The sequence below is a fragment of the Mastacembelus armatus genome, chromosome 21 (genome assembly GCF_900324485.2).
Source record: "Mastacembelus armatus chromosome 21, fMasArm1.2, whole genome shotgun sequence".
Classification (NCBI taxonomy): Eukaryota; Metazoa; Chordata; class Actinopteri; order Synbranchiformes; family Mastacembelidae; genus Mastacembelus; species Mastacembelus armatus.
The window spans coordinates 6,426,897-6,441,057 of record NC_046653.1 but is presented as its reverse complement, the minus strand read 5'-3'; the positions used below and the strand labels follow the sequence as shown (position 1 = coordinate 6,441,057).

At 42.1% G+C, this 14,161-nt stretch overlaps 2 protein-coding genes across 4 annotated transcripts in view; one reads left to right on the top strand and one right to left on the bottom strand.

Annotated features, from left to right (window-relative positions):
* Nucleotides 1-1,815, top strand: part of dnah7 (dynein, axonemal, heavy chain 7) — a 90,980-nt gene extending 89,165 nt beyond the window's left edge. For both annotated transcript variants that reach the window (XM_026294763.1, XM_026294764.1), the window contains one exon: nt 1,697-1,815. The gene's annotated coding sequence lies outside the window, so the exon portion shown is untranslated. The remainder of the gene's footprint in view (nt 1-1,696) is intronic.
* slc39a10 (solute carrier family 39 member 10) overlaps nt 12-14,161 on the bottom strand; it is a 30,887-nt gene continuing 16,737 nt past the window's right edge. The window contains exons 5-11 of one of the 2 annotated variants that reach the window (XM_026294766.2): nt 13,175-13,350; nt 6,211-6,375; nt 5,981-6,089; nt 5,591-5,893; nt 4,456-4,536; nt 2,258-2,448; nt 12-2,073 (exon numbers count right to left, since the gene is read on the bottom strand). In XM_026294766.2, coding sequence (XP_026150551.1) covers nt 1,921-2,073; nt 2,258-2,448; nt 4,456-4,536; nt 5,591-5,893; nt 5,981-6,089; nt 6,211-6,375; nt 13,175-13,350 — 1,178 coding nt within the window. In that variant the 3' untranslated portion in view covers nt 12-1,920. The remainder of the gene's footprint in view (nt 2,074-2,257; nt 2,449-4,455; nt 4,537-5,590; nt 5,894-5,980; nt 6,090-6,210; nt 6,376-13,174; nt 13,351-14,161) is intronic. The other variant, XM_026294765.2, reaches the window with a different exon arrangement.

Sequence of the window (14,161 nt, the reverse complement as noted above, 5' to 3'; positions counted from 1 at the left end):
AAAGCAAAAATAAAAACAATCATTGGCTTCACAGTGAAGAAACCTTGTCTTTGGGGCAGTTTAGAGCTAAATTCAGTGAGAAATACCTTTTCAAAAAATGAGCACTGTAATCTTTAATAAAAAAAAAAAATTTTTAAAAATGACATATTTCAAAAATAAACCCATGTGATGTTAGAACACAACGAAATTACATTCAGGTCCTTTGCACCAAAATTAAAAATGAACACAGGATGAAATGTCAGTAAATTATATATTCGAGGGTTACTTATATTCAGATCATTTGATTTTAGCTCCTAACATCAGTGACACTACGCCCCAAAGGATTCATCATGATCTTCAGTTAATTTAAAAAGTAACAAAGATTGTCAGTATTTTCACTCTGCAGTGCAAAGAAAATGATTTTACACTCAACATCTGACCTGTTTCACCCATGCTTCATGCATGATCCATTCAGATCGATGAGTTCAATGTGACTGACAATGACTTACACCCAATAAAGACGCAGACAATGGATGTCACACAGTGACAGGAATAATGAAGTTACACACACTATCTGTGTGCTCCAGCAGCTGAAGCTAGCTTTTGTCACATGAGCTGCAAAACAGCCAATGGAATGTCAGGGTGGGCAGAGCGGCCTGTCAAGCACTAGCCACTGAAATCCAACAATGGGGCCACCTGTTGCACACCCATCCACATGACAATAATCTACACAGCCAGAAACATACATGAAGAAAACTTGCAAAAGCATTAAAATACTAATCAGGGGTTAATCAGCTATTGTAAAGTGCAGGGAATGCTGTCATTCCAAAGAACACAATATTGAATATTGTTCTGCTGTGATACAAGAGTACAGTTTAATGCTTGGTCTGTCTCAATGATTGTAAAGTTCTTCTAAAGTTTTCTTTTAGCTGCTCTCCAACAGACACCATAAAGATGTCACATATTTACAGTACATGAAGAAAGGAAAGCTGCATGCATCACAACTCAATCTCCTGATGGAATGTAAGCACCTTTCAGAAACCCAAAGATGCTCCTCAACTAAAACTAGTTCATTTCAACAGCATTTGATGATGGTAAGAATAGCTAGTTTTTCACATTTTGATACAACAGACTCATGAAGATCAGAAGTAAAGGTCTAAGAAAGATATGTCTCATTGAGCTACAGATTGTCAAACCCTTAAAACAACTGCATCACCACTTGTGATGTCTACGTTCTAAAAGAAAAAACATTATTGTAAGAGCTAAAAAAAAAAAAAAATACTGATTGTCTACTGTAGACAATCCCACAGAATCAGAGGAACATTTCTAGTTTGACACTGCAGCTTAGGCACTGCAGCAACAGGGGCTGTGGTGCAGCTGTGGTGCCACTCCAGTGGCCAGGGCTTGGCACACGAGGCATGAGATGGTCGATACACACCGTGAGGATATCAAAACTAAATGATGGATGATGGCGAGAGCGCACACCACAGATGTATGCTGCATGGATGATGGGATGCAGCACAGGGTGGCTAAGAGACAAGAACACAGGAGGGGTACGGCGACAGCACGCTAACAACAGGTGATGATGGATAAGCCGTGAGCTGCTGGGCTGTGACAGCCACGTCTCTGCAGGAACATGGCTCCTGCACCATCTTATGATCTACACTTCTTCTGGTTGGAGTGAAGCTTCACTCTTCTTTTGTCTTTTGCTTCACAGGGAGCAGACAGATTGGAACTGACAGAGGAGAGGTGATGGAGGAGCAGAGTGTAAACACCACTAGCAGAGTCATGAGATATGAATAAGCTACAGCATGTCTGGAATGGAGGCACGAGCCATGAACAAGACTCACATTGCATGCAAGACTGGACCGTTACGTTGCAAACAGAGCATGTTAAGGCAAAGAACTATTGTCAAATATCCAGCTTTCCCCTCCCTCTCTACTAAAAGCCAAAATCAAAAACGATGCGGTCTTCATAGATGGCGATGAGCAGCATGATGCCAAACCCGGTCAGCATGCCTAGGTTCTGCAGGATAAAGTGTCCCAGCTGGCAGCGCTTGTGGTCCTCGCTGTCCCCGTGAAGCATTTCTGGCAGCTAGGAAAGAGACAAAGTAACCAGATGGGATCAGAGACAGACATCCTTGAATTAGCATTGAATATCTAGAGGCAGACAAAAGAGGACTTAGTGCCCATGTGGGAAACCAAACAGTGAAAGTTAAACTGATGTTGGGGGGGACAATAATCACTCTGGGGCTGTCGGGTGCACTGTGCCAACTTACCATATCCACCAGAGCCACATAAAGGAACATGCCAGCTGTGATGGCGAAGATCCAGTTGGTGACATTGTGTGTGTACTGGCCCACAGCTGTGCCAATCAGCATGCCAACGTAGGCCATGAGGGCAGACAGCAGATTGTAGACAATGGCCTGCTTCACTGTCATCCCAGCTTTCAGCAGCACCGCAAAGTCACCTGTCAGCCGAGAGACACACACCCTGTCAGCAATCCACACATATAGTCTCTTATTAACACGCACACTGCAGCATGCGACACTCCTGCCTCCAGGATCTGTGTCATCAGTGATTCTGCTCTGTTCACAGGTTGTTTAGAAAAGCTAAAAGTCATCAAGCATAATGCTGCTGCACGTCCAATTTATATTTATACCTTGCAAAGAGACATGCGCTTCTCTGCACATCAACCCCTCTGTGAACAGCTTGGCACACGTCATGTTGCTTTCAAATATTTTTCCAGGCTGTTCTGACCCTGCCTCCAGTGCTGAAGTGAACTGGTTGAAAACAAACATCTGCCACTGCTGTCTTGGAGAACTACTTGGAGAACCAAGTAGTTTGAAAAAAAAAAAAAAAACCAAGCTCCTGCTCTTTCTAAGAAATATGTCTTTAACTCCCCTCTGATACACTTGTGATTACATATACATGTCGTAGCCTCTCTAGCCTCTTCAATCATTGCCGGGCCAAATGCAGGAAGAGGCTCAGGTCTCAGCGGAAACGCCCTGGATTTGGAAAGAGAGATGAATGCTGAGGAGGGTGGCCTACATTTCCTGCACCGTCTAACAAGCGGCCTCTTTTCCTCGCTAATTACCACAATGAATATATTACCACTCTGCTCTCATCCATCAATCAAAGGCAGAGAAATGGGGGAGAAGTTAAACAGACGCAGACACCTCACTTCAATGGCCTTTTTTTTTTCCCACTCCTTTTCACCTCACTGTGATGTTTCCTGTTCACCCCCCTAACTTCCAATCCTTCAGACACAGACACGCCTGCTGCCGCCTCATCTACTGCAATTAACACACCCATCACTGCCAATTAGCTTCACTCTGGGTGGTTAAAGAACCTTCATAATCGTCATCGTTGCCATCCAGCTGCCAGTCGGGGGGATGGTTTGTGTCGTGGAGAAGCCGAGATGTTCACTTGTCAAAGTGCTGGGCTTGTTTGACAAGCGGCCCAACCGGGGCGAAGGCATAACACTGCTGCCCCTGAAGAGCGGGGAATCAAGAGGAAATGTGAAATTAAATAGTAAGAAAGAGACCTCTCAAATCTTCACATGCCACTTGAGATGCCACTCTTACTGCAGTTAACCTCCTGGAAACTCAAGTACAAAAGAGTAAAAATAGCGATAAAGGACAGAACTGTTGGAGTGGAATCAAAGCTCAGGCTCTTATTCAATATGATCGAGAAGGCTCGCAGGTACAGCTGAAAATAGCTGCATTCTTTGGCATTTGGGTAGGAAACAAATGCAGGCTGTTATTCACCAGTTCACATCCACCCAATAATCGACTCTATTCTATTCATCACAAGCACAAACGAGACATGGAAACCACACGACAACGAGACAAATCATTAGCACTCATCTGCTGTGGATGGCCCTATTGTCTGACTCCCGCCACCTCGTCCCTTCGCTGGAAACAGACAAGAGAACACAGCGAAGTGGGAAAAAAAGAGCGCAACTCAGAACAAAACTGCTCATTGTTGCTGAATCAAACCAAATCAGTGGTCCTCAGAGAGAACTTCTCTGAATGCAAATGAACGCACCAGCAGCTGCGGCATCTCTGAGTCTGACTGTATTGAACGATGCACGCCAGGTGCAGCACGCCATCTCCACTGACAGACACTTTGACAAGCCATTTCCCTGCTGCCAAACAAAAGCAAGTCATCTGGCTAAAAAAAAAAAGAAGACATTTTTCTGCAGTGAAGAGTGATGGTTATTGACACCACTGGGTTTGAACAGGTTTCAAGGGACAGACGATTGTGAGACTGAGTCAGATCAAAGTTTCAGTTCAAGTGAGAAAAAGAGCTGCTTTTGCATGAGGCAGTGCTTTAGACAACGATTATCATTATGCTGCCTTCACTAAACAGCTTTGTACTTGTTTGATAACTGAAGTGTGCACCGTGTAAAGTGTAATGAGTAAATCACTTGTGTTGTTTTTGTCTGTACTTTCTCTGTGTGCGTTCCACTTACCAAGTTCATGAGGTAATTCATGGCAGAAGACAGCCACTGATGTGCTGATGCCTCCTGTCAGGTTTGCACTGAAAGCTGCTCCTGCACAGACAACAATCCAGACACCACTAAAGGAATAGTTCACCATTTGGGAAATAAAATTGTTTGTTTTTTTTTTAACAAGATGACAAGACTGATATCACTCTCGTACATGTCTGATGAACTGCAGCCTCTCTACAGAGTTAGCTTAGCATAGCACAATCACAATCACAGTGACATAAACCTTCAGGAAATAACTGCTCCATGTCAGTCTGACACGTAAGTCGGTAAAGACTCAACGGGAAACATTTTATGCTTGAATGCAGCCATGCTACTTGATCCTTATGTAGCCTTTATCCTAAGGCAGTGGCTGCTGTTGGTTCCTTCATATTCAAGACACTGACATGAGTGTGGTATCAGCCTTGTCCTCTAACTCTTTGCAAGACCAAAAGCATATTTCTTGCAATGTCTTACTTTAATTGTCTGAAGCCATTATATTTGTGTACAGATGCAGAGCTTACTGCAGAAACTATTCTAGTAGCCATAACCAGACATATGTGAAGCATTTCTTTACTCTGTGATGTTGTAGTTGTAGTGTGCACCTGCTGTAGACATTTTGTGCTGCTGAACACGAGCCACATTGAAACACAATAAAAAAAAAAATCTGAGGTGCTGGCAGCTTTTACACGCCTGGATCCAGGCAATAACAAAATGGACACTGTAGCCCAGGAATCGCTGGTTCAGGACGCACTCTAAAAGTCCTTTTTGATTTTTTTTTATGAGTCACAGTTGGAGCACTTCTACAGCTTGGATCAGCATGAAACTCTCCTGTTTCAATCTTCAGTCAAAGTGAAAGTATTGGATTGCACGATAAAAAAACAAAACAGTCATAGGTACAAACCTGGATAGATAAACATTTTGGGGAAACTATCAAGGTGCATTTCAGCCAGAAACATCCAATTACTGAACTTAAAATTCTGTCACAAGAGACATGACAAGGGAGAACTTAAATTTATGATGTTGAAAAAGGTGAAAACAAAATCTACATCAAGCAAACACCATCAGTGTGTTCCTACAGCAGACAGAGTAGCACTAAGATAGGAATTCAGTCTTTTACCTATAGCCAAGCCGTCACTGAAATTATGCATGCCATCTCCCATGATGACCATCCAGGCGATGCTGGCTATACCAGCATCCTTCATCTCCTGGTCTGAGTGGCAGTTCCCACCATGTGAGTGGCCATGCCCGTGTCTGTGTTGCTTGGATTTGCGTCCGTTCTCCTTGGTGAGTGACTGGTGGTCCTGTTGAGGGTTCGTGGGTGCCAGTGGTGTCTTGTTGGTGGGGGAGTCGGGAGTCTGGAGCTCTGTGAGTTGCGTGTCATTGTGACTGTTATCACAGGAGATGGTTGTGCTGTCAGGGTCTGGATGAGAGAGGGGATGTTAAACTGACAGCCACAGGGACAAAACTCTAACTTTCCACAAAGGCACCGTGACTGAAGATTTCTCACCTTCACTGAGCTGTTTCAAGTGCAGCCACTCAGCGTCTGAGTGCCGATTTAACTTGTGATCCGACAACTTCCTGCCAATCTTGCTTTCTTCAGTCACCTTCTTCATGCCCTGTGAGCAAAGACAACATCTTACGTTATATTTACAGAAAACATGAGCAGCTGTGTGAGAATAGTGTCTGGTAAGGGGTCAGCCTAGTCAATCGTCAACAGCTGGCTCATGTTTATCTCACCCTTTGGTCTTTGTAGTGCTTAAACATGCCAATACAATGTTCGATGATGAAGAGGAGGTAGATCCCGGCCAGTGCTGTTAGCCCTTTCCACACTCCATCAAATTCTGTTACCAGATCAGTGTTATTGCTTGCCTCAGGTTCACTGTGGTCATGATGCCCTTGAGACTGAGAACAGAAAGAGGAACAAAAGAAGGCTGAGAAATGGACAACACGTTTATCAGCACATAGATAATTGTGTCTTCCCCTCGAACATCTAAACCATATAAATCAGAAGTTAACACAAGAGGAGTTATTCATAAAAACCTAATAAAAATTAAGACCTCTCCTCTTATTAAACAGAACAGTCAGATGTGGATTATTAAATATCAGGTCTCTTTCATCTAAATCTCTGTTAATAAATGATTTGATAACTGATCACCAAATTGACTTTCTCTGTCTTACTGAAACCTGGTTACAGCAGGATGAATATGTCAGTCTGAATGAATCAACCCCCCTCAGTCATAAAAATTGTCATGTTCCTCGAAGCACAGGTCGAGGTGGAGGAGTAGCTGCAATCTTCCACTCAAACTTATTATTAAACTTTCATCCTCAGAACAGTTATGACTCATTTGAGAGCCTCACTCTGAGTCTCTCGCATCCAAACTGGAAAACACAAAAACCAGTTCTACTTGTCATTGTGTACCGTCCACCTGTCCCTTACTCAGAGTTTTTAACTGAATTTCCAGACTTCCTGTCTGATTTAGTGCTTAGTTCAGATAAAGTCATTATAGTGGGAGATTTTAACATTCATGTAGATGTTGAAAATAATAGTCTCAGCACTGCATTTAATTCTATATTAGATTCAATTGGTTTCACTCAAAATGTTAATAAACCCACCCACTGTTTCAATCACACCCTTGATCTTATTCTGACATATGGCATCGAAATTGAACATCTAATAGTTTTTCCCCCAAATCCTCTTTTATCATATCATTCTTTAATAACTTTTGAATTTAACATGATGGATCATGCAGCCTTTGGAAGAAAATTCCACTACAGCAGATGTTTATCTGACAATGCTGTTAATAACTTTAAGAAAATGATTCCATCTTTATTTCCATCTATGCCATGTGCCAACACAGTGGAGGGCAGCTGCCTCAATCCCACTCCCTATCAAATTGATCATGTTGTTGACAGTGCTGTAGCCTCACTGCGTGAAACGCTTGATACTGTGGCCCCTCTGAAAAAGAAGTTAGTGAATCAGAGGAGATTAGCCCCATGGTATAATTTACATATTCGTACCTTAAAGCAGACATCACAAAGGCTGGAAAGGAAGTAGCGTTCCACAAATTTAGAGGAATTTTTTCTAGCCTGGAAAAAAATGTCTACTAACATCTAAAAAAGCTCTCCATAAAGCCAGAACTGCATACTATTCATCACTAATAGAGGAAAATAAGAACAATCCCAGGTTTCTTTTCAGCACTGTAAAATTCAGCAGATGCTTCCTATAGCTGCCATAAATGAATCTTCTACTACAGAAGCTCTTGAATCATCTGTAAGACCTCAGTTATGTTTAGACTGCTTCTCTCCCATAGATCTCTCTGAATTCACATCAGTAGTTGCTTCATCTAAATCATAGGTCACTAACAGGCGGACCGCGGTCCGGATGCGGACCCAGAAGCCGCCCCTTATGGACCCGGACCTACAGCCAAAACAGAAGGTTATGATTTAAAACCTAACGAGGCGCTTCTATTTCCACCGGCGCAGCTTTTTTAGACTTTACGGTAGTGGAAACGCACAGACCAATTGCATGCGAATTGAGCCATCCCACGTGATACCACTCAGCCAATCAAGTCTGTGCATCCCAGGCGGTAAACATTACGACTCTACAGTGTAAACAGAGCTAGAGTCAAGTTACACATGAAGAGACGGTACAAAGAAAAAGAAAAAAGGCGATACATGTAGAAAACAAAGGGAGAGAAACAGGCGAGTGAGACGGAGAAAGAGAGAGAACTTAGTTAATGAGAGAACATTATACATATCTACAGCCATACATATATGTTCAGTTGTATGTTACATGACAATAAATATTGTCAAAATGTTTTTGAATTTTACTGAATTCATTTGATTTGACAGTCAGGTATTGATTACATGCAGATGTTGATAAAACTACTAGGCTACTTAAATACATATCACACTAACTAGTTAGACATTATGATCTTCCGGACCTTTGCTTCAAGAAATTTTCTCTAACTGGACCTCTTTAAATTTTAGTTGAATACCCCTGATCTAACTCATCAACGTGTCTCTTAGACCCCATCCTGACTAGACTGCTTAAAGACACCCTGCCATTAATTAACTCATCTTTATTAGACTTGGTAAATGTATCTCTAGTATCAGGCTACGTACCACAGGCCTTTAAGACTGCAGTAATCAAACCCTTACTCAAAAAGCCTAGTCTTGATCCAGGAGTCTTGGCTAATTATAGACCAATATCCAACCTACCATTTATTTCTAAAATCCTTGAAAAAGCTGTTGCTAATGTGAGAGTTTTACACAGCATGGAACAGGTGGTCAAAGATGTGTTGGGCTAAAGAATGCATGTTTTTAGTGTTTTAGAGGCCTGTAAATAACTGCCAACAATTTACACTGTGTGCACAATTATTAGGCAAGTTGCATTTTTGATGATTGCATTTATTACTTAACAACAACAGTGCTCTTGGTCAAACCAAAATGTTTACAAACTTCAAACCTGAATACTTAAAGAAGTGAATGGGAGGATTTGGCTTTTGTACAAGAATATCTGTGTGCACAATTATTAGGCAACTATTAGTGTGCAGAATTATTACACAACTCAAAGAAAAACATCTCACTTTTTCATTTTCATCTGTTAATGTGAGAATAACAAACAACTCAAACTTTACAAATAAGGATTTCTATCATGCTAAAAAATAAATCAGTGACCAATATAGCCACCCTTCTTTTCAATAACTCTCAAAAGTCTTCCATACATTGAGTCTGTCAGTTTCTTGATTTCTTGACCATCAACTTTTTGTGCAGCAGCAACCACAGCCTCCCAGACAGCGTTCACAGAGGTCTACTGTTTTCCTTCACTGTAGATCTCACGTTTAAGAAAGGCCCATAAGTTCTCAATAGGGTTTAGGTCAGGTGAGGAAGGAGGCCATGTCATTATTCTTTCATCTTTAAGGCCTTTACTGGCTAGCCATGCAGCGGAGTACTTCGATGCATGAGATGGAGCATTGTCCTGCATAAAAATCATGGTCTTCTTGAAAGATGCAGACTTTTTCTCTTTTTTGAAGAGAGTTTCTTCTAGAAACTGAGTTCAGTTTGAGTCCATCTTCCACCCGAAAAGGTCCAACAAGCTCATCTTTAATAATTCCAGCCCATACCAGTACCCCACCTCCACCTTGCTGGCGTCTGAGTCGGAGTGGAGCTCTATGCCCATTGCTGATCCAGCCGCGGGCCCATCCATCTGGTCCATCAAGTGTCACTCTCATCTCATCAGTCCATAATACCTTTGTAAAATCAGTCTTCAGATATTTCTTGGCCCAGTCTTGGCGTTTCAACTTATGTGTCTTGTTCAGTGGTGGTCGGGTTTCAGCTTTTCTTACCTTGGCCATGGCTCTGAGCACTGAACACCTTGTACTTCGGGATATTCCAGGCAGGTTACAGTTCTGGAATAGGACAGCACTGGAGGATAATGGGTTCCTGGTAGCTTCACATTTGATTCTTCTCAAATCTTTGGCAGTTAATTGGCGTCTTTTTCTCTCAACATGTTTCTTGCGACCCTTTTGGGGATTTGCAACAAAATGTTTGATGGTTCTGTGGTCACGTCCTAATATCTTGGCAATTTCAAGAGTGCTGCATCCCTCTGAAAGATTTTTTTATAATTTTTGACTTTTCGGACTCTGTTACATCTCTTTTCTGGCCCATTTTCCCTGAGGAAAAGAAGCTGCCTAATAATTGCGCACACCTGATATAGGGTGTTGGTCTCCTAGGGCCACACCCTCCCTCAATACACAAATGCACATCACCTTGTATGGTGAAATCCAATAGGCAGTCAAGTTTATACAGCCTGGAGTTGGAAAATTTGCATTAAAATGACAATATGGTCAAAATACTCACTTGCCTAATAATTGTGCACATAGTGTATTTTAGTGCTGGTAAAGGCCTGAAGGTAGAAGACGCCTGAACAAACATGTGAGGTCTTTTCCAATATGAGTCCACCCTTTTTGTCAACCTATATGACCCTGAATCTGTAACAGAACGACAGAGAATTCTGTAAAGACTTCTCTCTGGGCGCCCGTGATTAAACCTGAGATGATTCATCACACTTGTGTTTGTTTCTGAGAATTAGCAACTCTCAAACTTAATGAAATTTCCACCATACTAAGCAGCTATCAGACCACTTACATAGAAATGAACTATTTGAAGATTTTCAATCAGGATTTAGAGCACATCATAGTACAGAAACAACACTGTTAAAAGTCACCAACGATCTTCTCTTAGCCTCAGATAATGGACTCATTTGTATACTTGTCCTGCTAGACCTTAGTGCTGCATTTGACACCATTGACCACAGCATCTTATTACAGAGACTGGAGCATGTGACTGGTAGAGGAACAGCATTAAAATGGTCTTTTTTATCAGACAGATTCCAATTTGTTCATGTCCATGATGAACCTTCCACGCACACAAAAGTTTAGTTATGGAGTTCCACAAGGTTCTGTGCTAGAACCGATTCTGTTCACCTTATACATGCTTCCTTTAGGCTATGTTATTAGGAAGAACTCTATTAATTACCACTGCAATGCAGATGACACTCAGCTGTATCTACCTATGAAACCTGATAACACAAACCAGTTAGCCAGACTTCAGGTGTGTCCTAAGCACATAAAGGCCTGGATGACCAGTAACTTTCTACTTTTAAACTCAGAGAAAACAGAAGTTATTGTATTTGGGCCTAAAAAACTCAGAAACTGCTTTTCTAACAATATAGCTAACTTTAGATGGCATAGCCCTGGTCTCCAGCACTACTGTGATAAACATTATTTTTGTCCAGGATATGTCCTTTAATTCACACATAAAACAAATCTCTAGAACCGCCTTCTTTTACTAACGCAATAAAGCCTCCAGTTAATCCAAAATGCTGCAGCCAGGAACTAGCAAGAGAGATCATATTTCTCCTATATTAGCTTCTCTTCATTGGCTCCCTGTAAAAACCAGAATAGAATTTAAAATCCTTCTCCTCACAAACAAATCCCTTCATGATCAAGCTCCTTCATACCTCAGACCTCATAGTACCATATTATCCCAATCAAGCACTTCGATCTCAGAGTGCAGGTCTACTTGTGGTTCCCAGAGTTTCCAAAAGTAAAATGTCCCAGTCTGGGTTCAGGAGGCATTCTCTGTACTTTTAAGGCTAGACTTAAAACCTTCCTTTTTGACAAAGCTTATAGTTAGGGTTGGTTCAGGCCTAGACTGCCTGAGGACTCTCCATCAGTACACTGAGCTCTCCTACGCTCCCTTACCCTACCTTTCCCTACCCCTAACCCCTCTCCCCACATACATATTCCACCACTGAATGTTACTAACTTTGCTGATGTGCAGTTACTGGTCCCACCAACCTGCAGTGTCTATTTGTTTATTGTTGCTGTTCTTTTCTCTCTCCTCTATCCACTCACCCCAACCGGTCGAGGCAGATGGCCGCCCAAACTGAGCCTGGTTCTGCTGGAGGTTTCTTCCATTAAAGGGAGTTTTTCCTCTCCACTGTCAAGTGCTGCTCATAAAGGATTTATTGGGTTTTTTCTTTTTTTTTGTAAAGTGCCTTGAGATGACTGAATTGTGATTTGGCGCTATACAAATAAAACTGAATTGAATTGAATTGAATTTAATAGATTTTATCAGATTGATCCAATTCTTGATGCCTCTTTAGCTGAGACTAAGAATCAGGATGTTCATGTGTTTCTTATGTGATAGTAGCTGCACACACAATGACTTGAACAAGCTAAGACAGCTAACAGACAACAGGCCAGAGCTCCAAAAGTCTCTCAAGCCATTCAGGGATAACCAGCAGAGGGAGCACATAAATAAAATTCTCAACTTTTTAAGGAATAGTTTCTTTTTTAGGCTGAACCATGAGCTCTCTCTTTTTGAAAATCCATCCATCCATCATCTATACCCGTTTATTCCTAACCAGGGTCCCAGGGATCTGCTGGAGCCTATCCCAGCTCTCTTTTGGTGAAAGGCAGGGGTACACCCTTGACAGGTCACTAGTCCATCACAGGGCCACATAGAGACAAACAACCTCACACACTCACACTCACTCCTATGGGCAATTTAGAGTCACCAATCAACCTGACATACATGTTTTTGGACTGTGGGAGGAAACCAGAGTACCTGGAGAAAACCCACACAAGCACAGGGAGAACCCCTGCAAACTCAACACAGAAAGGCCCCTGCTGGGTTTCAAACCAGGAACCTTCTTGCTGTGAGGCAACAGTGCTAACCACTTAACCACCATGCTGCCCTCTTTTTGAAAATCATTAAACCTAATTATAAAATACATTAAAAACACATGTAATTACTCCTATATAATAATACTGTCAACATAACTGTATGGAAAATGTCCTACATAAGCTTTCTCGCAACATACATGGATAAAAAGCATAGGCAGCCTCATCCATGACATGGTGTATCAGCCTGCTATTGGCTGCTTTATACAAAGTCCTAATTGTACAGTAAGGTTTTGCTACGCATGAGTAAAAGCTTAAGACCAACTTCCAAGAACAATTCTTGGAAGCTTTCTACTTTCCAAGCCTGGTTTTTATCATGTCTATGTGGTTGTGGGTGTGTCCCAAATTTCACAACATGAAAGATGAAAACGATCACACTCAAAAGCTCCACAAAAACATAATACTCCGCCCCCCACAAGTCGCCTTCTGGCTGGTGCTGGTGTACTCACATGAGGCAGCAGGTGAAGGAGAGCGTCGCCACTGAGCGTGCCCACTGCCAGTGCAACCAGGAAGGTGAGAAGGAACTTGAAGCAGGATTGTTTGAGGATAGGCACAAGTACCACGCCCAGCAGCGACAGTAGGCTGATGATGGTGATGGACACAAAGCCCCAGACCCAGACCCACACTGGGGAAAAAGAGACAGAAAAAGGATGAAAAGGGGATTTAGTTCACATGTAGTTTACAACAAGCCCAGTGTTTGATAGTTACCAGTGTATTTATTTGATATGTCATATAGCTCTTTAACTCCAACAGAAGAAAAAGACAACTTTCTAAACCTGGACAAACACAGTCTATATGTTTGAATCCAGTCCTGCCATGCTAAACTGTTTTTTTAGAAAAGAAAATACACTAAACACCAAAGCTTTACCGCCCGTTGACTTAATGTGCTCTTCCCAACCTGTTCACATATGACCATCCTCCAGAGGTTTTCAATCCACGTGTCCTTGTGATGACACATGACGCCTATGGTGAGAAATGTGAAGTGACGCTTCAGCAGAAATCTGCTTGCCTCATTTTTCCATTCAAGGCCGCAGACATGAGCGATGTAGCGGAAGCAACCAGGTCAGAAAAGTACACTATCATTAAAAGTGTCGGTCTAGCTGTCAGTTCAGGATGGGTTTGCAAACAGCGCAAGCCCAAGTGTGGGAAGTTTATGATTTTTTTCGTCGCAGAGGACAAAATCTTTAATGTGGTATGAAATCCAATGTCACACCAAAGCTGCTGGTGTATTTGCAATAATGCTGGGTCCTTCATTGCTGATATTCAGCCGTTTTGTAGGACATCTCACAGCATGCATGTAATGCACATCTTACGGACAACTGACTTCAGTGAGCCATTTCAGAAGCATGACACAACACACTCAACTAGAGCTCTGTGAATACAGAACTGAAAGGTGCCTGTGCTCACACAAGCATAAGCATAAACACATAAGCAGC